This window comes from Morus notabilis, unplaced genomic scaffold (genome assembly GCF_000414095.1).
Source record: "Morus notabilis unplaced genomic scaffold, ASM41409v2 Scaffold558, whole genome shotgun sequence".
NCBI lineage: Eukaryota > Viridiplantae > Streptophyta > Magnoliopsida > Rosales > Moraceae > Morus > Morus notabilis.
The window spans coordinates 1-22,099 of record NW_010364059.1 but is presented as its reverse complement, the minus strand read 5'-3'; the positions used below and the strand labels follow the sequence as shown (position 1 = coordinate 22,099).

The window sequence follows — 22,099 nt, the reverse complement described above, 5'->3', positions numbered from 1 at the left end:
TTTTCTCTTTCTTTGTTTGGGTAACTAGTATTGTGTTTGGAGTAAAGATTCGTGTCATAATTTGAATTATAGTTCGTGACTTATTATAATATTTTTTTTAATAAAAAATACATGTAAATTAAAAATGAATTTGAATTATAATCCTAAATCTATTAACTAAACGATTACTAAACCGCAATGGGTGATTTGAACTTGCAGCTTTAAGTGCATCCATCACCTAAATACTACAGCATAAATGATAGAAAAAAGTTTTTTTTCCCCAAAGAAATAGGGAACAGAATAAAATGTCAATTTTTATCTCTCCGCCAAAAATTTTTGTTTTAGGAGGGTAAGTACTTTTCTTTTTCTTAATTTTTTGTGTCAATTTAAAAAAAAAAAAGAAAAAGGAATCGCCCTAATTAGGGCAATTCCAAGTCCCGACCTTTAAATAACGCGAGGCCTGAAGACCTTTTATAGAGAAAAGAACATTGCACAACGCAAGAGTCTTGTTTTGCTATCAGGAGGACGATCGAGATGAGGCTGCTAACACACAACATGTTGTCGTCAAACGTGAAGGGCGTGACGAATGGGTTCCCCCTCGGGATCGAAGTGGAGAAAGTGGTGGAGAAGCAGGTGGAGCTAAGCGCCGACTTCCTCATAAACATCTTCTCCAAGATTGAGTGGAAAGCCCTCGTCGACGCCTCACGCGCCGTCGGCTATGCCGAGCTACCCGATCAGGCCGACGCTTCCATGCTGGACTCCGACGAATTCCTCCGCAAGTTCCACCACGCCCTTCTGGAGCTTCACCTTGAGGAAGGCGCTCTCCTCTGCCCCGAGACCGGTCGCCGCTTCCCCGTCAACAAGGGCATTCCCAATATGCTCCTTCACGAGGACGAGGTCTGATTTCATTTTATTGGACTCATTTATAGTGCATTTGCGCTATTCAACTGATTCACCGGTACCACCGCTTGTATTAGGGTTTTTTTTTATTTTTTTTTTATTTTTTATTTTATAGAATTAAGAGTTTTTGGGTGTGCAAGTAAAGTTATGACATGGTTTGAGCATGAATGAAAATTCTAATGATTTTTTTTTTTTTTTGCGTATTTTTATCAAATTTGTTTCTGAATACTTATTTCGTCTTTTCTGAAAGAAGTTAAATGGTGGTAAAATTAGATCCTCGGCGTAGGAATGAGGCAAACAGAGAAGGAGAACAATAAGCAGTTTCATAATCTTTTGCGGATTCTTGGCCTGTTCGATCGTTCGAACATCTTGAAAGCTTTTTCCAACACTAGTTTACACAATTAATTCTACATAATAAATGGTACTCTGACCCATATATGAAATCAACATTGTTAATAAGTTGCAAAGAATTTCTAAGGCGTAGTTTCTTTTTCAGCAATGAATTTGACCAAACTAGTATTAAATGAACCAACTACATAGATGTAATGAGGATCAAGACACAATGAAACTCTCCCATTAGCTCCGGAGAAGTATTAAAGAGAATTCATCAAAATTTGTGTCAAACCCAAAAGCCGCGACCACTTGGTCCTATTAATCTTTGCAGCGGGGGGTTTCGCATGGTGGGTGCAGAAAGTCAAACACCCAGTTGAGAAGAATAAAGTATTTCGATCGAAAGACTTCCCTCTCATGGGCAGAGCAGTGCATTATGATGGCTGTTGACAAGCTGAAAACCACAACATCAGCTCTCTGCAAGTTCTGCGACTGTGGCAAGTGCCCAGCATCCGCTTAGTTTTGAAGGTTCATTTAGATCTCCTTGGACATGCTTTTATCATGTAATTGGATTTCACATACATCAATGTACGTTATCATCGTTGACAAGGTTGTCATCATCCTCATTTGCTTTCGCTTTTCTGGTCTAATCAATTGAGTTTCATAGGGTTTATGAATTTATCGTTGGTTGAACTATTATTAGAATTGTTCTGAGAAGCAGCTTCTGTATGTTTTGCTGCTATGATTTGTAGCCATTGAATAGACCACATCCTTAACCATGTCGAATTGATGCTAAATTCAATTTTTCATTAATCCTAGGTGGTCTTTTTAAAAGGATGTTTTCTGTGTCTCTAATTCTCTTTGCACTGCAGATGACAGTTGATGCTAATTCTCACGGTAAAGAACTTTGAGACAACTGTAGAAGCCAATAGATTGGCTACAGAGAAAATTTGAACCCCAAACTCGTGGGGTGAAGCTTGAGTTGAAGCTGAAAGGAGATCAAATTAACCACCTGCTAACCATTAAGGAAAACCTGGAGAAAGAAAAGAATGATGCTCAATTGCTAAACGCTAACCTTACTATAAGATTAGATACAACTTTGCTTGAGATAAAAAAAAAAAAAGGTTGGAATCTCTCATTTGTGTACTGGTTCACTATTGGCTGAAGTGGATAAACAAAGTTTGACTTTCTTGGAGAAGTTTGGTCAGCTAAACCCTATCTACAAATCTTGCTTTATGTTGGTGCAGCAGGACAAAGACCTTGCTACCAGGCATGCGCAGAGACAGTATGATCAAATTCATGATACGTTCTTACACATAACCTGAGAAGGACGCATTGTAGTTGGTTAATTTTGAGTTAAAACAATACGGCCCCGTTATTTCAATTTAGTTCTAATGGTGAGCACTGCTCGATATGGCATTTGGTCAGTTAATAATTTGGATTGTTTGGACAGCTTAAACTGAGCTAAACTCGGTTTGAACTGCCAAATTTAGAGTTTACTAAGACCTCGTTTATTTCATCGATTTGAGTTTTCAGTTTTAAGTTTTTACAGTTAAAAGTTCTTAAAAAATATCACATCTAATTTTTTTTTTACTACAATTAAAAGCTTTCAGAAAATGTCATATCTATTCTCAACTCGAATCCGCCAAGCGAACGAAACCTAAGAGAACGTTTGATTTATGTATTTAGATTCATGATTCAGAATTATTCTCGTTTTACGTGTATTTTTTGTGAAAGAAAACATTGTAGAGAATCATGAATTATGATTCAGAATCATGGACGAATATATGAAACAAACGTTCCTTAAAATATTTTTAAACAGTAAAAATCAGCCCATTCATTTGGATTTTTTACATTTTAACTGCACATCTAAACTCTAGCTGGGATTGCAATTCAAACAACACAGTTCAAATCAACCCAATTTTAACCAACGAACCAAATGGAGCAAAACGCAATTGAACTTCAAAAAGTTCAGGAGTCTATCCTGACACAGCTTTCAGAGGAAGCTCAGAAAACAAGGGAAAGGATTCAGAAGCAGGAGTCTGAAGCAGAAATTTTGGTGTCAAAGAAGATTGAAACAGAGCAGTTGGTTGCCAAATGACAACTGAAAATTGATAATTTCTTTCTGAAATTATCGATTGTTTGTTTCATTTGTAATCGGGGCAAAAACTTCCAAATCACACAGTTACAAGATGGCGAAAAGGAAAAAGAACGTGACAAAACCGATAGATTAGAAAGCACAAGTTCTCATTACTCAAAAGCTACGCAAAAGGTACAGAGGTGAAATTCGGTTTTGAAATTGAGAAAAGGGGTGAGGAGAAACAAAAACAACAGGCAACCATTTCCAATTCGCGTGATCATTTCAACAAAACAAAGCTTCAGAAAACCAGATTATAGACATCTACAATCTTCAAGTCACCTTCAAGCTAAAATCAGTTATGTAATTAGACTAAGAACCACTCAAGGCATCAGAGAGATCGAGAGACGAGCAGTAGAAAGAAGGTGAAGACAAAAAGCAGCACCACGAGCTGGAGAAGAAGCTCGAACGAGCCGCAGAGCTTCACCCTCTTGTTGTTCAGACGCTCTCTCGCCAATTGTATCTTCAGATCCGCGATCTCCTTCTTCAGCGTCTCCTCCTGATCAGAATCAGTAAAGAGTTAGGGCGAAAACTTCTCTTCGCAAGCACCGTCTGAAATTGAATCAACAGATAATAAATCGTATAATACCATCTGAAGGTTGAGGAAGCGATTCGCCGACGATTTCAGCGGAGAAAGCAGATGTTCGACTTTGCTTTGAATCGCGATTTGTCGCCGTGTCGCAGCTTCGGTCTTCGTTTGCGCCTTTTTTCCCTCCATTGTTTCGATCTCGTCGACTCCTCGCTGTGTTTTCAATTTTCAGAGTACAAGCGAACTGAGAAATTTGCCGCGCCTTGCTTGCTATTTCGTGTTATAACGAAGCCCAAAAGAAAAAATACATCTACTAAAATTTTTGAAAATAAATTTGCGTGAACGAGGGAAATTGCCAAAATCTAGGGGAAGTGTAATTAATCGTCTCATTAGAAAAAAAAATTAATATTTAAAATTTAATGGGAGAGAAAAAAAAAAACGCTTAAAAAGAGGATACAGAAAATATCCTTCTCCACATGGGTTGTGGGAATCTTTTTATTTTTACTAATTTTGTAACGTGCTCTTATTGTTTTGTTAAATATGTTTTAAGAGTTTATTGTTTATTAAAGAATGAGAAATTTATTTTTATAACTATTTAAAGATTTTTTAATTTATTTTAAAGAAATATGTGTAAAGATAATAATTGAAAAAAAATTAAATTGAGACATGTTTAAAAAAAATTATTTAAACCAACTACGAATAAAATAAGAATATTCGTGAAAAAATTACTTTTATAAGAATAAAGTGAGCAACAAAATATTTTTTTAAAATTCACAAAAATTAAAATCTAAAAAAATTCACAGAAAAATAAAGATAAAAAAGTAAAAAAAGAAAAAGAAAAAAAAAGAATTAAGGCCTAATTCATTTTATCAATTTGAGTTTTCAATTCCTGTTTTGTTACAGTTTAGGCCCCGTTCATTTCACCGATTCAAGTTTAGAATTTGAATTTTGCTACAGTAAAAAGCTCTTAGAAACAATTACATCTAACTTTTTTGTTACAGTAAAAAGCTCTCACATAAAATCACATTCCAACTGGAATCAGTTAACTAAACGGGCCCTTAAAAGCTCTCACAAAAAATCACATCTAACATTTTTAGCTATAGTGAAAAGTTCTCACATAAAATCACATCTAACATTTTTAACTATAGTGAAAAGTTCTCACATAAAATCACATCTAAACTCGAATCTTCGAATTGAACGAGACATAAATAAAGGTGCTACCACGTAAAAACAGCTTGGGCCCTTTTATGCATTGTTAGATTAGATATATAGAATGACATAGGTTGTGTCCAGTGTTATTTTATTTTATTTTTTAAGAAAATGATAGATAATATACCTGCTAAGCAAATATTAAGCAAATACTCTATAAAGATTGCTAAATAATTATTTATTAAGTAATCATTACATAAATGTTGGATAAGTAAAGATTTACTAACTAAAATATTGAGTAATCTAGGTGTGTTCTAAGTAATTCCTTTTGAAAATGTAATCTAGGTGTGTTCTAAGAAATCATCAATTTAATTGATTGAAATTTTTATCATTATTTGAATAGAATTTCATAGTAAGACCACATTGCATTTTATCATCATACAAGAGAGATAAATCCAGATTTGTATTAAACCATCAATGATTAAAAAAATAGATAAAGAAAAAATACAATTTTTTTTAATGAAATAGTGGATAAAGAATGATGTAAAGGAAGATTTAGGTTGTTATTTTTTTTTTTCAATGAGTATGAAAAAAAAAAGAATTGAAATAAAAAATTACGGGGTAACTTATGGTTTCTTTAGAAAGATAAATGTATATTTACTTATCATCAATTACCATTTTAAAAAATGTTTATATTTTCATAAACAAAAGTTTATTATTTATGAAGGTAAATGTATAACTTATTTATCATCAGTTACCATTTAAAAAAGGATTGCATTTTAATAAAGAAAATTTTGTTAACAAATAGAATTAAACCCTAATTTCTAAAGTCAAAAATCCCAAATCAACCCCAAATTAGGGAAAAAAAAAAAACTCAACTTTAATTTCCTAATCCTTATCTTAACCCTCACCCTAAACCCCCCCTCCTAATTGTCGCAGCCAGTCTATATATTATAACCAATGGCTACGTTGTGAAGACTGAAGAGCATCCCATAGTGACGATTGACCCATTACGTAACGAGGAGCTTCTCACAGTGACTGACGACAGTAACAAAGTAAAACAACAAAGGTAACATTGCCGATGAGAATTTAGATTTTATTTTTTCAAGGAAGATATGTGAGTTTTACATGTTATTAGTTCTCTGAATTTTTAAGAAATGATTAATCTTATATTTTTTATTAATTATTTTCTCAATTCAAGTTTTATCTAGTTTTCGTTCCTAATTGTAAAACTGTTGATATACTTTCTTATTGTATAATAATTTGAAAAATGCAAGATTTTTTAGATTTTACAGTGTTTTTAAGAAATTATCAACCAAAAGAAGTGTTTCCAAGAGAGAAGTAAAGAAAATTTTTACATTTTATATGGCCATCTTTATAGTTTTTAAGTCACCATGTAATGAATAGGTGACATGTTATTATAATTTTAAATGTCTATTATGAACTTTATGATTAGATAACCACGAATTGTATAAATACATACAAAATCTTAAATTGCTACAATATTGTTCTAACGATAATAATTATTATTTTTATCGTTAAATTAATTTTTCAACGGTAAAATTTATGACTATATGCCTTAATCATAAATTAAACTGTTAAAAAAATTAATCCGACTAAACAAAAGTTAGTATCAATATGAAAAAAATATAACAATTCATATAATAAAATTCCCGCTATTTTATTTCTATCTTTATGTTTTCTATTGCACAATTTCTTCATGAAATGACGGTACATCATATGCAAGACAAATATTATCTGCGCGAACGCCAAGGGCGGCAAAAGGCGAGCCTTTGTTAGCGTGTCTGTGTAATATATATGCAGAGCGCACGGCCCTTCTACTTCCCTTTATAAACCCCCAACCTGACAATCCCAAAACCCACAAAAATTCATCTTCACTTTCCACGAAAATTGTTTGTTTGTTTCTCTCTCGTCTCTTTCTCGGACTTCCCTAACTTGTAATGTATTTCCTCGGCACAGATGAGCGGTCAAGAATCTGATAGCCCCAAGAACAAAGTGTTAGTGGGGCTGCCTTTCGATACTCCAGTTGTTGATATTGAAATCAATCCATATGTTAATGTCGCCCCAAAGAAATCTTCCATTAGCGTCCCTCAACATACTTTCACTTATTCCTGGTTTGTTTTCTTTCCTGGGTTTTTTCTTGTTTATTTTGATTTAGAAGGTTGAAGAAACCCCGTTTGGTTGCCGAGAAAACAGAGGGAAGAAAAAAACTCAACTTTGAATAATTTCTTTTGTGTACCCGTCAGTTTATTTGGGTTTCTTGAATGTACTGACCTAAATTTAAACGTACAAAGGAATTCGACCTGTCTCGCTTGAAATGTACTCTTTCATAATTACTTGGTGATCAAGCTCCGGAAATATTAGGTTTCTGGTTTTCTTGTTTTTTCTATTGGTAACTTATGAATTTATCTTCAAGCCAAATAAATAAATAAATAAATAATCTGTGAATTTATTTGCGGCAAAAGAATGATGCAGAACTGGTTTTGTTCCGGCTTCTGATTTTCTTTACTCTCCATTTCTTGATATTTTTGGTCATGAAGCACGTCAAAGAAAGAGTTTTAATGATAAATCAAGAAAAATGAGTACTAGTTATTTCAGGACCAAGCAGCTTGTAGTCTCACGAATAGTGTTATGACCCAGTGATCTAGCTGAGCACAAGGATAGATTTTAATCTTTTCCTTTTTTTTTTAATCTTTAAATGGCCAAGGTACTTAAGTTTTTCTCGTCAAAAAATTAAAGACTAAACAATAGTTGCATATATTGTGAGTGCATTGGTGTTTTCCATGTATACTAGGCATTTGACATAGAATTTCTTGTACTAGAAGGAGCTCCTTGTTGATTCCAGTTCTTTACCTTTTTATTATTATTGTTGTTGTGGGAGATGCTAGGTTCATCACTAATGCACTGTAGATATCTTATCGTTATTGGCCAACTATTGCTCAATGACATATTACTTTCTGATATACAGGTATCGAAAGCAGATCAGCTTTCATTGTTCCATACACCCTGATAAGTTGGCCACACTTCAATGTAACGTTTGTGTGAAGTTGAAACTACCAGTTGAGGAGAGTTACTATTGCTCTAGGTGCTGCTTCATTAACGCGTGGAAAAAGCACAAGGTCTCTCATGATCAAGTCAATGGAACTGACAGAACCGCAAATGGACAAGCAGGAGGAGAACTCAGAAGTAGTGGCCCATGGCATTGTAAAGATTGGACTAAGGTTGAATGGGTCAAGGTTGGTTCTTCAAAATCTTATAAACCCACATCGGATGATTATGGTTCCATTCTAAAGCTGGAAGTCGTAGCAGTAGATTGCTCAACAAGTGCTCAATTGTCTCCCATAGCGGTCGTATTGGAGAATCCTGTGATTAATGCTCCTACTCGTGAGCCTCGTCGCATAATCAAATGTTCGCTGAGTGGTGGGAACTTTGACACCAAATGTCATTCTAAAAAGGATGCGACATTCAGTGTGCTATCCTATAATGTCCTTGCTGCTGTGTTTGCTAGCCGGGAAAGGTACAGCTACTGTCCCACATGGGCTCTTGTATGGGAATATCGGAGGCAAAAATTACTCAACGAAATCATCGAGTATGATGCAGATATAATTTGTCTTCAGGAGGTGATTGTTAATGTTAGCCTGACCAATATAAATATGTGTATGTGCGCATTACAAATCTATTCATGCAAAAGCAGGTGCTACGTTTGCCTTCTTTCTTATCAATCCTCTAGCTTATACATTGACCTTGTTCATTGCACAGGTGCAAAGTGATCATTTTGAAAGTTTCTTTGAGCCAGAGCTGACAAAACGTGGTTACTCCGTTATGTACAAGAAGAAAACCCAATTGGTATTGTTAAAATGTAACCCGATACTAACAGTAGTGTGATTTTAATATTTAGTTTTGGGCCATGAATCTTACCATCCTTTGTAAGGCATATAAACTAGAATAGAATAATAGATGTAACGTTTCTTTGCAGGAAGTTTCTGAGTTTAGTTCTTTTTACCTCTCTCCCCCTCTCTTTTATTGTTGTGTTGTTCATCGTCATGTAGTGACAACCTTTTAGAAATCATTCATGTTAAGTTGTTTGGTAAACTGGAAGTAAGAAAAGTAGAAGTGGCCGTCTGTTTGATAATTTAACTCTTTAATGTCAAGTCATGTTGGAAAACCCTCACTTATCATGGGAAATTTAAAAGCAAATTTTCATTTAAATAAATTGAACGTTACTCTTTATACACACACAAGCACTTAGAGTTAAAAGGTAATAGGTCTGGCATTGAATTTTGAAAGTTGGACTGAATTGTTCTTGGCATTATTACCGGTTTGGATTAATGAAAAATTCCTGACGTACAAATTTCAATATAAAAAAAGGGTGAAAATAGTAAAGGGAGATGGTTGAAAGGTACTTGGAGGTGCGCTTCTCTGTGCACCCAAATGTGCTTTGGCAAATAATACAGCCACGCCTTTTTCTGTGTCTTGGTCTTAGAGATCTCACTAAAACCTGGTAAAACTTTTTAAAAAGGTTTACTGATTTGCTAAGTTTTCAGTAACATCTTGATAACATATTTAAGGATATCTTGCAGCTCTATACAGCTAACAAGTACGTAAGTGATGGGTGCGCCACATTCTACCGGAGTAAGCTATTCAAAGTCATAATGAAACATGAGGTGAGAAGTTTCTGTTCACATACTAAGGAAACTAATGTTTGTCTCTAATAATAATCTTGATATGAGATAATCTGTTTTGCTTCCTTTAGGTCGAGTTTGAGAAATTAGCAGAGAATTTGGTCAACGCATTGCCCCCTCATCTAAGAGAAAAATATAGCGTCCGCCTGGCGAAGGTATTCACTCTTCACTACATGTGGGTTTTATTTTATTATTATTATTTTTTTTGAATCATCAGTTTGCTTCATTACAATTCTCAGTAAGTTACGAATATGAAGAGGGAATTTATTCTATCATTTCCTGAACCTTCATTTTTCAGGGCAATGTTGCGCATATTGCTGTATTAGAAACTCTAGACAATGAGAGATTTCGAGGTGTTCTCCAGTCTAGAATTTGTGTGGTATTATTTTTGTTTCATTTTCATTCCATTTTACTATACATTTATTTTGTTTTATCTGAGAGTGGTGACGTGGTCTTGCAATTTAACCATAGGCAAACACTCACATCCACGCAAATACAGACAGTCCAGATGTAAAGTTATTTCAGGTGCAGTATCTTATGCGTAAATCACTTCTTTTTGTTGATTCTTTTTTTTTTTTTTTTATCCTTCAAGATTCTATTGAATGACGTTTGATGAATCATATGGATTTGATTGTGTCCTAAGGTTGTGGGGCTTGTCAATGTACTTGGAGGAAATTGTCCAGTCTTTTCTTTTTTTGTTGATTCTTTTTTTTTTCCCTTCAAGATTATATTGAATGACGTTTGATGAAACATATGGGTTTGATTGTCCTAAGGTTGTGGGGCTTGTCAATGTACTTGAGGAAATTGTCCAGTCTCATATTCCTCTATTGATCTGTACAGATCTCAACTCTCCTCCGTTAAGGTCAGTCTCCCGTTAGTGTTATTGAATTGCGTGCCGGGCAGTAGTATGTTTCCGACTTTCTGTTTCCAATATATAAGTACATCTAGAATTGGAGGAAAATGGTAAAAACTTTGTTCGCCTTAGTAATTCAAAACGTTGTCTTACTTATCACAATGTTCTTTATTGTGGGAATGAAAGGGACAGGGATTATATTCTTTTTAATGGTTTTGCAGTGATCCTCATAGATTTATAGTTAGCGGCAGGTGCAATCTTGTTGATAATGAGATAAAGGAGCATTTGGAGTTACTTCATTATCTCAAGATTCACCATTCGTTGCCTCTGGTAAGGCCATTTTCTACTGCCAAGTGCGTCTATTGCGTAGCTTGAGTACATAAAATAATCTGTTTTTAAGTGTTAAATGCCACTTGCGGTTTGCCCGATTAGTTACTTTTTATCTGATTTTCAGTGGTGGAAGCTTCTTTTGCTTGTTCTTTTATTTTCTAACACTATCTGGGTTCCTTTCCAGGCAAGTGCATATGCTTCGTTTCCTGTTTTGGCTGGTGATGAGAAACGACTGCAGTTTATGGACACGAAAGCTAAGGAGCCTCTGTTCACCAACTTTACAAAAAACTTCGCAGGAACTTTGGATTACATTTTCTATACAGGTACTCTTTTTGTCTCTGTCTTATTTGAATCATGCATCAATCTTTTTACCTTTGTTTACTCTAATATGGTTTGCTGTGCGTAGAAAAAGTGTGTTTGAGTTCATTTCAAATTGTAATTCTTCTCTATACTAACCAACCACATGACATATTGGACACCTTAATCAATTTTTGACTTTTGCCCTGGAATGTTCGCTCATTTAGTAGTCTCTTGCATCTTCACGGTTGACCCTTTATTGCTGTTTGTCTGCTGTGACATCTCAATGTCACGTAGAGTTGATTTCAATCCACCACAATTGTGTTGTTTCTTGTTATCTGAGTTTATATTAATTTTTTTTTTCTTCTTTAGGATTGAAAAACTTTTCTTTTTCTGTAAATTTGCACTTATTTCTTCGATGTGATATTCTCTAGCTTTACTCTTTCATGTACCTTTCTGAAGGATTGATTGTCCAGAAAAGGTCCTTTCAAATGCTAGAGATGAAGGAACTATTTGATAGTTAGGTTTCTCCTTTATCATACTTGGCCGCTAATTGCATATGATGCTTCCTGCAGAGAACAGTTTGAGGGTTGAAGGCCTATTGGAGCTTCTTGATTGCGAACGCCTTGGTCCTGGTCTTCCATCTTCTGTTTGGCCATCAGATCACATCGCCCTCATGGCAAGGTTTGGCCTCAAGCCACCACCTGCTAGGGTGGGACAGCGCTCACCACGATCTCCTCTGAACTCGTGGGTGAAAACAGGAGCTAGACAGTGATGACTTCTAGATTAACATGAGGTGCTTGAAAGATTAGCATATTAGGTAACATCTATACATTTCTATTATTCACCGATTTCTTAGAGCGATAGGCTGATAGCAGTAAGCAGTGGCGGGGAGGTTTTTGTTCCTTTAGGAAAGGTGATGATGCATGAAAGACAAGCATCTCTAAGCCTTGTTCTTTATAATTGGGCCCCTTTTAGGAGTCTCGTTACATTACCTAACCAACAAATACCTTTAACCACTAATCAATCTTGATAGTGAGATTTAAAATGTTTTCCAATTTTTTGTTATGGTGCTCTGAAATGTTTTCCAATTTTTATATCAGAATCAACTCGTTGGATGATGGACAATTTGAGCTACTTTTTTCTGTTTGTTAGATTCCATTGAGAGATCAGAAAGAGTAGTGCTTGAGTTAAGCTTGTTGAAATGGTCGTCTGTAACATGGTTTTTTTCCGACTGAGTGATGCCTTTTTTTTTTCATTTTTATTTTGCCTTTTTTGAGAAAGAGTTATTAGCTTGTTTTTCCTGGTTAGTAAAGGTAAAACGTAAAAGAGTGTAACCGAAAAATTGAGAATAACATGATCTAAATACTGCCTCAACATGTTATGTTATTTGTTATTATTATTGTTATTACTATTACTGCTACTACTTTAAAAATTTAAAGGTCAACATTTCCTTATTTTATGATTATTTTTTATTCTTGTACGACATTAACTTTAGACCTTAATATTGTACGTAGATATAGACAGTACAGTCTGCAACCCTCTACTTTATGGCACTATTAGTTTTTTTTTTTTGAAGTAATTTTTGACATGGGAATGCACTGACAAATCAATACATAACACCTTGGCAACTATTTTTGGTGCGAGTATAAAAAAAAATAGTAGGAAAAAGGGCGCCAAAATACAACGGCTATGAAAGCCTTATTTATTTATTTTGAAATGGCTATGAAAAATCTTTATGGATTAATATTGTTCTATAAATCCCTTATCCTGGTACGTCACATAATTATTTAATGGCCGTTGGATCGAACAAGCGGTAACTTTGAAAAGTGAGAACAGTCAAGGAAACCAAACTACTCATTAAACTAAACTAAACGAAAGTATTTGCTCAAAAAAAAAAAAAAGTAAAGTAAAGAAATGAAAAATATGATTAAAAAAGTCAATTACTTGTTTCTTAAGGATGAACTATCGCTATTTTATTCAAGGAACATGTAAGCATTGTACTCTCACATCAGATAAAATGTGAAAGAAAAATAGAAAAAAAAAAGTGCATCTTTCCAACCATAAGAAAGAAAAACCACAAAAGACAATCTGGAAAAGGTTAAAAAAATAAAAAGAGAAAAACTTTGGAAAAGCAGCTAAACAATTTATAATGTTAGCGGTGGAGACTGGAGACCGGAGAATGGCGGCCGGTTTGACATCGTCACTCACCTACTAAAGGTATTGTCGTTTCGGTCAGATGTCCAGGTGTCGCAATGTTATTAGGTGATTCACTACCTGAATATATATATATATATATAGAGTCGCAATGTTATTAGGTGATTCACTACCTGAATATATATATATATATATATATAGAGAGAGAGAGAGAGAGAGCGCTTACGGGCGATTTGTTTGTGAGAAATGTGAAATTTAGGCCTCGTGTAGATTTAAATTTTTAATTTAAATTGAGATGTAATTTTATATGAGAGTATTTTATTAAAAAAATTAGATATAATTTTTTTGTGAGAGCCAAAATTAAAATTAAAAACGTGAAATGAACGATGCTCGTTTGTAGAGAAGACATGAATATACTTGAAGAATCTGATGATGAGAAATTCGAATGCCAAGTGGTGGTGATGTTGCCTTCTCGTACTCCGGTAGTTGGTATTGAAATCAATCCCAATTCTGCATTTTACCTGGTTATCTCTCTCTCTCTCTCTTCCTTCTTACAAAATTTATTTTGCGTTTTCTTTCTTTACTTGTTCTAAATCAGAAGGGCCTGTCTGACTATGTGTTTGGTTGCCAAGAAAACAGAGGAAAAGAAACCGAGTTTTGGATAATGTTTATATACTCTTCGCTGCAGTTATGGTTTCCAATATTTTGAATTTTGCTTTTGGTGCTCAAGATTACAATTCGAGTTCTTCGTTTCATGTTGTGTCACCTTTGAAATGAACTTTTTTGTTTTTTTTTTGTTTTTACCCGTATTCTAATTTCCTTGACAATTATTGTATTTTAATATATGTTGATTCTCTTCCATTATAACTTTCGAGTGGTTCGTTACTTGAGGAAAATACAATAATTCTTCTCTTCTCAGCACTTGAAAATACAATACTTTTTTTTTTTTCTACAATCAAGATTTGTCACTTTTACATATACAGGTATCGGAAGGAGATTAGTTCTTGGCCAAGATCGGATTAGTTGTTCACTTTACAATGCACTTCGTGTGGGACACTGAAAATACCAGTTGATGAAAGTTACCATTGCTCTTCCAGCTGCTTCATACAGGCATGGCAAATGCACATGATCTCTCATAGCCGCGCAGCCGAAATTGTGATCGCCAAAAATGAAGAAGCGGTAACAAAATAAGTCAGAAGTTGTGGCTCATGGCATGAGAATGAAACAACATTAATGGTTGAGCAATGGGTTAAGATTGGTTCTTTAAAATCTTATGTGCCCACATTGGATGATTTGGGCTGCATTCTGAAGCTGGAATCTGTGGCTGTGGATTGTTCAACAGGTACTCATTTGTCTGCCATGAACATCATAGAGACAAACCTGTGGTTACTGCTCCTATTTCTCGGCCTCGTTGCTTTTTTTATTGTTCGCTGAATGGTTTGAATTTTGACCCCAGAGGTCAAGTGACATTCAGTGTGCTATCCTATAATGTCCTTGCTGATCTTTATGCTAGGAGGAGCAAGTACAGATACTGTCCAACGTGGGCTCTAGTATGGGAATATCGCAGGAAAAAGTTACTCGATGAGATCATCAAGTATGATGCAGATATCATTTGACTTCAGGAGGTGATTCTCGTCATTAGTTTGCACACGCACACACAGACAATATCGGATTAATAACAAAAACCTCTGGTGTTATTATCCTTATTGTATATACATTGTGAAACTGCTCTTAGGGCGTCTTATTGAACATCACTCCTTTAGCTTATACATTATACCTTGTTTATTGGGCAGGTACAAAGTGATCATTTTGAAAGTTTCTTTGAACCAGAGTTGGCAAAACGTGGCTACTCCGCTATGTACAAGAAGAAAACCAAGGAGGTAATATGGAAATGTGACCTGATTCCAAGAGTAATGTGCTTTTAGGATTAAATTTTAAGTTCCGCGTAGGTGTTAATTACCCTTGGTGAAATTGTGGAAAGGTATAACTGGGAAATTTCCAGAAATAAAAGAGAAAAGATATTAAGGAGATTGTTGAAAGGCACTTGAAGATGTTTTTTCTATATATATATATTTTTAATCGGTGCACAAGTAGTTACGGAAATGTGCACCAAAATGAATGAAACATAGCATCACAGCATCATGCCTTTTTTATGTCTAGGTTTAAGCGATCTCAGTAGACTTGTAAAACTTTATTAAGAATCTTGATAGAAAGTGAGCTCAGTAGACTTGTAAAACTTTATTACGAATCTTGATGACTTTCTATCTAGATGTAACACATTGAATAAATATCTTTCAGCTCTATACAGCTAACAGGAACATAATGGATGGCTGCGCTACATTTTACCGCAGCACGCTGTTCAAAGAGACTGCAAAATATGAGGTAAGAAAGTATTTTTTGTTCTTGACATATGAAGCAAACTAATATCTATTCTTGTTGGCACGGAGATAATTTGAATTGCTTCCCTGTAGCTTGAGTTTGACAAAACAGCATTGGCCTTTGTTGAAGCACTGGAACCTCAGCTTAGAAGTGAAGGTAGCTTCCGTCTGTTGAAGGTATTCAATAATCTTCTTGTGTCTTCTTTCTCTGAATCATCAGAAAATATTTTACATACAAGTTTTTATTTAAGGGTATAAAGAGGGAATTCATTCTATCACCTTCTTGTCCTTCATTTTTCAGGGCAATGGTATGCTTGTTGCTATATTAGAGATTCGAGACAATGAAAGATTCTGTGATGTTTTCCCATCTAGAATTTGTGTGGTAATATTTTTCGTTTTACATCCTTTTTTTTTTTTTTTTTTTGGGTAAGGAGGGAGTAGTGACATGGTTTTGCACTTTAACCATAGGCAAACACCCACATCCACGCCGATTCAAACATTCCAGATGTGAAGTTATCTCGGGTGCAATCCATTATTGTTTGTTTGCTTGTTTGTTTGTTTTGTGAAGAATCATTGAATCAATCTTAATGAAGGATAGGGATTTGATTGTGTCATCTTATGTGACCTTAGATTGTTAGCCTTATCAATAGACTTGAGGAAATTGTCCATCCTCAGATTCCTCTACTCATTTGTGGGGACTTCAATTCTCTTCCCACAAGGTTAGTCTTCCGCTGCTGCTAATGAAGTCCGCCACCAAAAATGACAATAGTATTTTTCTGATCCACCATATAATATTTTTTTTTCTACAATTGGAGAGAGAAAGAAGAAAATTTGTTAGCATGAGTAATTCAAAACCTTATCTTATTTATCGCGATCTTTGTTCTTGTGGGAAAAACAAGAAAGATGGATAACGTTTTTTAAATGCTTTTTCAGTGATTCTTATACGTTTGTGGTCACCGTCAGCTGTGATATTGTTGATAATGAGAAACAGGACCCTTTGGGGATATTTAATCATCAAAGGCTTCAGCATTCCTTGCATCTGGTAAGGCTGTTATTTTTAGTGCCAGGTGCTTCCACTGCAAAGCTTAAGAACATAAAAGATGAACCCCCAACTTTAGGTGTTAAAGCCAAAAAGCTTCTTCTGCCTTTTTCCTTTTTTTTTTTTTTTTTTTTTTTTTTTGAATCTACTAACACTAGCTAGGTTCTTTTTCAGGCAAGTGCATATGCATCATTTTCTCTTTCTGTTAATGTAGAGGATCAACTGATGAAGATGGACCTGGAGACCAATGAGCCTCTATTTACCAATTTTACAAGAAGCTTTTCAGGAACTCTTGATTATATTTTCTATTCAGGTGCCTTTGGTATTCTGCCCAATTTGCATCATGTAACGATTTTCTTACCTTATTTTGGTTTAATATGGTTAGTTGTGCCTTGAAAGGTGTGAATTGATTTGAAATTGTGATTTTCTTCGATGTTAACCAACCATATGATAATATTGCACGCATGAAACAACCTCTGAATTCTGCCTTGGAACTTTAGGAAACACCAACGAACATTTAGCTATTTGTAAAACCTCTTGCATCTTAGAGGTTGATCCTTTAAGAATTGTTGCCAGTCTGTTCTTCAACATTGAGGATTTTGTTTATCAATTCAAATACTTTTCCTTCTCAGCAAATTTGAACGTGCATCTAAGACTTTCTAAATGATTTTTTTTTAATAAAAGAAAATATCCTGTCAAATGTTGGTAATGAATGAACTATTTTGCTAGTTAGTTTTCTCCATAACCATGTCTAAACGCAAACTTTGCTTCCTACAGTGAACAGTTTGAGGGTTGAAGACCTATGGAGCTTCTTGATCGCAAAAGCCTCCGTCCCGGTCTTCCATCCCCTGTTTGGCCGTCAGATCATATTGCCCTCATGGCAAGATTTAGCCTCAAGCCGCCACCTATTAGATTAGGACAGTGCTCACCACAACCTCCTACTTACTCAGGGTAGAAAATATCAACTAGAGAATCTTTTTAATATATTCTAGGACTAAATTACAGAAGTTCACTCTTAATGCTAACTTTTTCCACAATTTTTAGGAATGATAAAAGTACGCCTTCTGTTTGCTAAAACAATAAATATGTACCGAGTCGTAGTCGATTTTTCAACGGAAGAAAGCAGCAGCGTCGCGGTTATTGCTTCTTTAGGAAAGCTGAAGATGCATGAAGGATATACATTTCTAGCCTTTATTTTTAGGAGAAGTCTCATTACATTACCTAATTAACTTAACTACTAACCAATCTTGATGACGACATTCAAAAACTTTCTTTGTTCCGCTATATCACTGTCATGTAACGCATGATGGTTACCAAAATGCAGTTAGAACTCATTATTGCTCACATGATGGTTGTTAGGTGCTAACTGTAGCCATCCCTCCTAGTTCACTATATCGAACTCTTTTTTTTTTTTTTTGAAATTTTTTTGTAACGATTCAGAACCTTCACTGTAACTTGTTGTTATTGGTACATGCACGTAAAACATCTACAGTTTGTTGCATGAAAAGCATTTTCCTTTTTTTTTTTGGGGTGCTGCTTTAATGGGATCAACTCGTCCCCAAGATTAGAAACCAAGAAATTTGTAATTTTCCAATGATGGCATTTCAGTATGTGGATAAGGCCGCATGTAAACTGAGGTCACACATTGAAAATGAACCAAATTGGGCATTTAGTGAGGATGAAGCGTACAACACTATCTAAGCTAATTAATGGCATGGCCAGTCTCTCCTTTATGTTGCAGTGAGCAGTAATATTTTTGAATGTACTCAACTTGTTGGACGACAATGCCCACAAACTAGATTACATCCTCTTTATTATATTTTTTTGAACGTTTTCTTGTTGAGATGGTCTTTGACCATTTGCAAAAGTTGCCAAGCCTTTTTTTTTTTTTTTTTCCCCTCTAGTGTTTTCCCTTCGTCTTATTAATGCAACTGCAACATTAACTCTGCATCTGAAAGAAAGGTGATTTCAATCTTGCTTACCAATTTCTGCCATAATGTAGTGGTGAGTAAATGACGCTCCAATAACTGTGTGCCCAGTTTCAGATTATGGGATGAACTGAGATAATTCAGGTTGTTTATCAACTCACCCCAAAACTCTCGTCCATAATCAAGAAGAAAGTGAAAATCACACCCAATCTTTTCTCCCATTTCTCACTCCTAGTATATTTAAAAAAAAAGGTGCAAAAAAGCAAGAATAAAATAATAAATAAATCAAAATAAGTAAAAAGAAAAGCCAACTAGCGGCAACTGACGCGTTGCCGAGAATTGTAAATGTTAAACAAGGACAATAAGAAACTTCGTCAGTAACAGACGAGGAGACATATTTTAGTATCCAAGTTCTTGAAACCAAGATGTCCAAGACATATGCCATACTTAAAAGACAAATTTAGGATGATACCACTTGTATATTTACATTACATATTATAAGGTCAGTTCACATTTCGCTAGAGATATAAGAACTATAATAAGCCAATAAACAGTAAGCCTACAAGCAAGACTCTGCTTTCAAGAGAGCCAAAATGAAAACTAGTAAAAAAAAAAAAAAGGTAAATACGATAGAAAAGGGGGGAAAAAAAGAAGAAAGGAAAAGAAAAGGGGGTCATGTTCCTAATTACTTTAAATCCCAGCCTTTGTGATCCCATACTGGCAGAAGAAACTCCTACTACTAGTAGTTCTAGAGCTTGACTTGAATAAAATTAGTTGAGGGACTTTTCTCAGGCGGGTGCATAAACTTGCAATTTGGGCACGCAGGTGAGGACCTGCATAGCATCACCAACATGTGGCATCTCATGCACACCGTCGCCACCATCTCTTGTTGATCGGCTTCGAAGGCCAGCCACGACGGACAACTATTCTTCTTCTGTTTATTGGTGGTAACTATTGAGAGATCAGAGAGAGTAGTGCTTGAATTAAGCTTAGAGAAATGGCCGTCAGTGGCTCGGTTTTTCCTCGGTGAATCGCTTGTTGTTAGGTTGAGTTCAAGGTCTAAGCTCATATGATGATGATCATGATGATCGCTCGGACTAATTGCCGGCTGAGGAGTGGTAGTAGCACTTCTTGGATCCCTAGATGTTCTTGTACGTGTCTTTGTGTTGTAAAAATGTATCTTCCCTGACTGCATATATACGTATATATATGTATGACATAATATACTCACGTAAGTACAAACACACGTATATATATACAATATGCACGTAAACATATATTCAGAGATGAATATGATACATGAAGAGTTAAGCGCGATACCTGAATGTCAAGGCACCTTTGCCACTCCGAAGGTAATGGAGTCTCAAGGTGTAACTCAATACCAGCCATGAAATTTTGGCCTTCTGCTTTGTACCGTTTCTCGAAAACTTGCTCCCTATAATCAAACGGGTCTTCCCACTTCCTCTTCTGCAAAGAATTCTCCGAATCGGGACTCGGCTTCCTTCGATCCGGAGAGAGGGGAGATTGGAGGGACACCATGGCTTTCAATTCTTGAACGATGGATATGAAAAACTTCTATATATGTACTAGAGTCGTCACTGAGTTATTAGAAGATATCAGAAGTTTTGGAAAGAGTTTCGGTAGTTATATAGGCCTGAGAGTGTTTTTGGATATTAACTGCAAGGGAGAATCTAGTAGTAGCTTGGGGAGCAAACTTGAATATAAGGTAGAACTGAATAAAAAGGACATGCCCTAACAATGCATGACGTGTTTACCAAGTTGGCTCATCAATTAAATCTGTACACTTGAGCGCTCTCCAAGCTCGCTAGCTCTTAAAAGCCTAGGATGTGAAATTTGAACCAACTCCCACTTCGCTCTATTTTTCAATATAAATGAAATTTAAGAAATACTAGTATCATTCTTTCTGTCATTTTCTACATTCATTGTTTGACACATGGATTATACTTATCTTATTTTATGTTAGTGGAGTTCACATGTAAAACAGTAAGTGTAGAAAGTAACATAAATAGTAAAAGAAAAAATAATGCTAGCATTTTTTAAAAAAATTTATTAGTTAATTCACTAATACTACTATACATGCCAGACCATCTGACTAGGGTTTGCCTTTTCAATTCTCTCCAATATTGTAATAATATATTTAAAATGCAAAGTGTAACATGTCATTTTTTTTTCTGTGTAACAATAATTAAAAAAAAAATGTAACATTGTCGTCTGTCATAAATAAATTTTTTATTGTGATGCTTTTCAAAAACCATTGATAGAATAAATACCAAGTCACCTTCATTTATTCTTTTTTCTTTTTTGGTAATACCAAGTCACCTTCGTCTAAAGATCAATCGAAGCTGCCATTATCTTAATATGAACTTTTGTTTCCAATATGAGTATTCTAAAGAAATTAATCCAAGCCAAAATAAAGCTGGTTGGCTGGCCAGTTTAGACAAGCTAGAACTAAAAGCCAAACTTATAAAGCAGTCCCAAAAGGGCCAATTTTCTCTCGAGGGATACTTAAATGTTATTATTAACATTATGAGAGGCGGTGAGTGAATATGAGAGTGGAAGAGGAAGAGGTGCAATAGAAATGGGGTCATTAAATGATAGGAGTCTGTGTACAGTTGAAGAAGGCTCTTGAATGCCTACGGAAACTTTAATATACACAATAACTCCAACTTCCCACAATTGGTTACTTTTAAAGCTCTCAACACCCTCCCTCCTTCACTCCCTCTGCCATTAAATTAAAAACAATAACCAAATCCCATGAGCGCTGTGAATTGATAATCACTACAATATATATATATATATATATATATATATATTATTCATATATACCCTCACACACACTTTTATTGCTCCCAACACCCCCAATTCCATTAAACCAAGCATGTCCTATATACAAGCAACCTTGCCCTACAACTTATGCCCTAAAATACGTACGTACGCCCCCCGAAGTTGCTCCTACCAATTAATATATACCTACATGGATTGTTTTGATGATTCTATCATAAGTAATTCATTTATGTATAAAATCATGGATAAATTCTCTTGGTACAAATTTCTGAATATATGATCGGATTACATTTGCATCCGTGGCGGAGTCACATCTTTTTTTTTTTTTATTTTTTTTTATTTTTAATTTTTTCAATAGGGGACACTATTAAAAATACAGAGATACTTTTCACTCAACGAGAATAGTGTATATATTTAATTATTCTATAGAGGCACAATTATAATTTTCTTTATAGAGTGCGGACACAACTGAAATTTTATGAGCATTTTAAATTTTTAAAATTTGTATGGAGACACGTGCCCCACTTGACTCCGCCACTTATAATAATAATAATAATAATAATAATAATAATAATAATAATAATA

General features: G+C 35.0%; 5 protein-coding genes across 5 annotated transcripts; 3 read left to right on the top strand and 2 right to left on the bottom strand.

Moving 5' to 3' along the window:
* Positions 1-437: 437 nt before the first annotated feature.
* On the top strand, positions 438-1,043 carry LOC21386938 (multifunctional methyltransferase subunit TRM112 homolog A). Its single transcript, XM_024170451.1, has one exon. The coding sequence runs from the start codon at positions 514-516 to the stop codon at positions 880-882; it is 369 nt and encodes a 122-aa protein (XP_024026219.1). The 5' UTR covers positions 438-513; the 3' UTR covers positions 883-1,043.
* Positions 1,044-3,372: 2,329 nt separating this feature from the next.
* Positions 3,373-4,226, bottom strand: LOC21386937. Its single transcript, XM_024170453.1, has 2 exons — positions 3,936-4,226; positions 3,373-3,845 (listed from the first exon to the last, which is right to left on the bottom strand). The coding sequence occupies exons 1-2, from the start codon at positions 4,062-4,064 to the stop codon at positions 3,678-3,680; spliced, it is 297 nt and encodes a 98-aa protein (XP_024026221.1). The 5' UTR covers positions 4,065-4,226; the 3' UTR covers positions 3,373-3,677.
* A 2,609-nt stretch (positions 4,227-6,835) lies between these two features.
* On the top strand, positions 6,836-12,094 carry LOC21386936 (carbon catabolite repressor protein 4 homolog 1). The gene is made up of 11 exons (XM_010105635.2): positions 6,836-7,159; positions 8,014-8,665; positions 8,805-8,891; positions 9,626-9,709; positions 9,799-9,882; positions 10,026-10,106; positions 10,199-10,252; positions 10,501-10,589; positions 10,802-10,910; positions 11,095-11,233; positions 11,783-12,094. Exons 1-11 carry the CDS (start codon positions 7,005-7,007, stop codon positions 11,980-11,982), a joined length of 1,734 nt encoding a protein of 577 aa, XP_010103937.1. The 5' UTR covers positions 6,836-7,004; the 3' UTR covers positions 11,983-12,094.
* A 3,126-nt stretch (positions 12,095-15,220) lies between these two features.
* On the top strand, positions 15,221-18,482 carry LOC21386935 (carbon catabolite repressor protein 4 homolog 1). Its single transcript, XM_024170447.1, has 8 exons — positions 15,221-15,244; positions 15,663-15,746; positions 15,836-15,919; positions 16,044-16,124; positions 16,211-16,264; positions 16,373-16,461; positions 16,676-16,784; positions 18,390-18,482. Exons 1-8 carry the CDS (start codon positions 15,221-15,223, stop codon positions 18,480-18,482), a joined length of 618 nt encoding a protein of 205 aa, XP_024026215.1.
* Positions 18,483-19,327: 845 nt separating this feature from the next.
* Positions 19,328-20,492, bottom strand: LOC21386934. The gene is made up of 2 exons (XM_010105633.2): positions 20,030-20,492; positions 19,328-19,898 (listed from the first exon to the last, which is right to left on the bottom strand). The coding sequence occupies exons 1-2, from the start codon at positions 20,246-20,248 to the stop codon at positions 19,458-19,460; spliced, it is 660 nt and encodes a 219-aa protein (XP_010103935.1). The 5' UTR covers positions 20,249-20,492; the 3' UTR covers positions 19,328-19,457.
* Between the last annotated feature and the right edge of the window lie 1,607 nt (positions 20,493-22,099).

Coding starts and splice junctions, on each gene's coding strand:
- LOC21386938 (XM_024170451.1), top strand. CDS start 514: ATGAGGCTGCTAACACACAACATGTTGTCGTCAAACGTGAAGGGCGTG.
- LOC21386937 (XM_024170453.1), bottom strand. CDS start 4,064: ATGGAGGGAAAAAAGGCGCAAACGAAGACCGAAGCTGCGACACGGCGA. Junction 3,846..3,935: donor GCTTCCTCAACCTTCAGATG/GTATTATACGAT, acceptor GATTCTGATCAG/GAGGAGACGCTGAAGAAGGA.
- LOC21386936 (XM_010105635.2), top strand. CDS start 7,005: ATGAGCGGTCAAGAATCTGATAGCCCCAAGAACAAAGTGTTAGTGGGG. Junction 10,107..10,198: donor TCCAGTCTAGAATTTGTGTG/GTATTATTTTTG, acceptor ATTTAACCATAG/GCAAACACTCACATCCACGC. Junction 10,253..10,500: donor CAGATGTAAAGTTATTTCAG/GTGCAGTATCTT, acceptor GATTGTCCTAAG/GTTGTGGGGCTTGTCAATGT.
- LOC21386935 (XM_024170447.1), top strand. CDS start 15,221: ATGTACAAGAAGAAAACCAAGGAG. Junction 15,245..15,662: donor ACAAGAAGAAAACCAAGGAG/GTAATATGGAAA, acceptor AATATCTTTCAG/CTCTATACAGCTAACAGGAA. Junction 15,920..16,043: donor GTAGCTTCCGTCTGTTGAAG/GTATTCAATAAT, acceptor TTCATTTTTCAG/GGCAATGGTATGCTTGTTGC.
- LOC21386934 (XM_010105633.2), bottom strand. CDS start 20,248: ATGGTGTCCCTCCAATCTCCCCTCTCTCCGGATCGAAGGAAGCCGAGT. Junction 19,899..20,029: donor AAAGGTGCCTTGACATTCAG/GTATCGCGCTTA, acceptor GTATATATGCAG/TCAGGGAAGATACATTTTTA.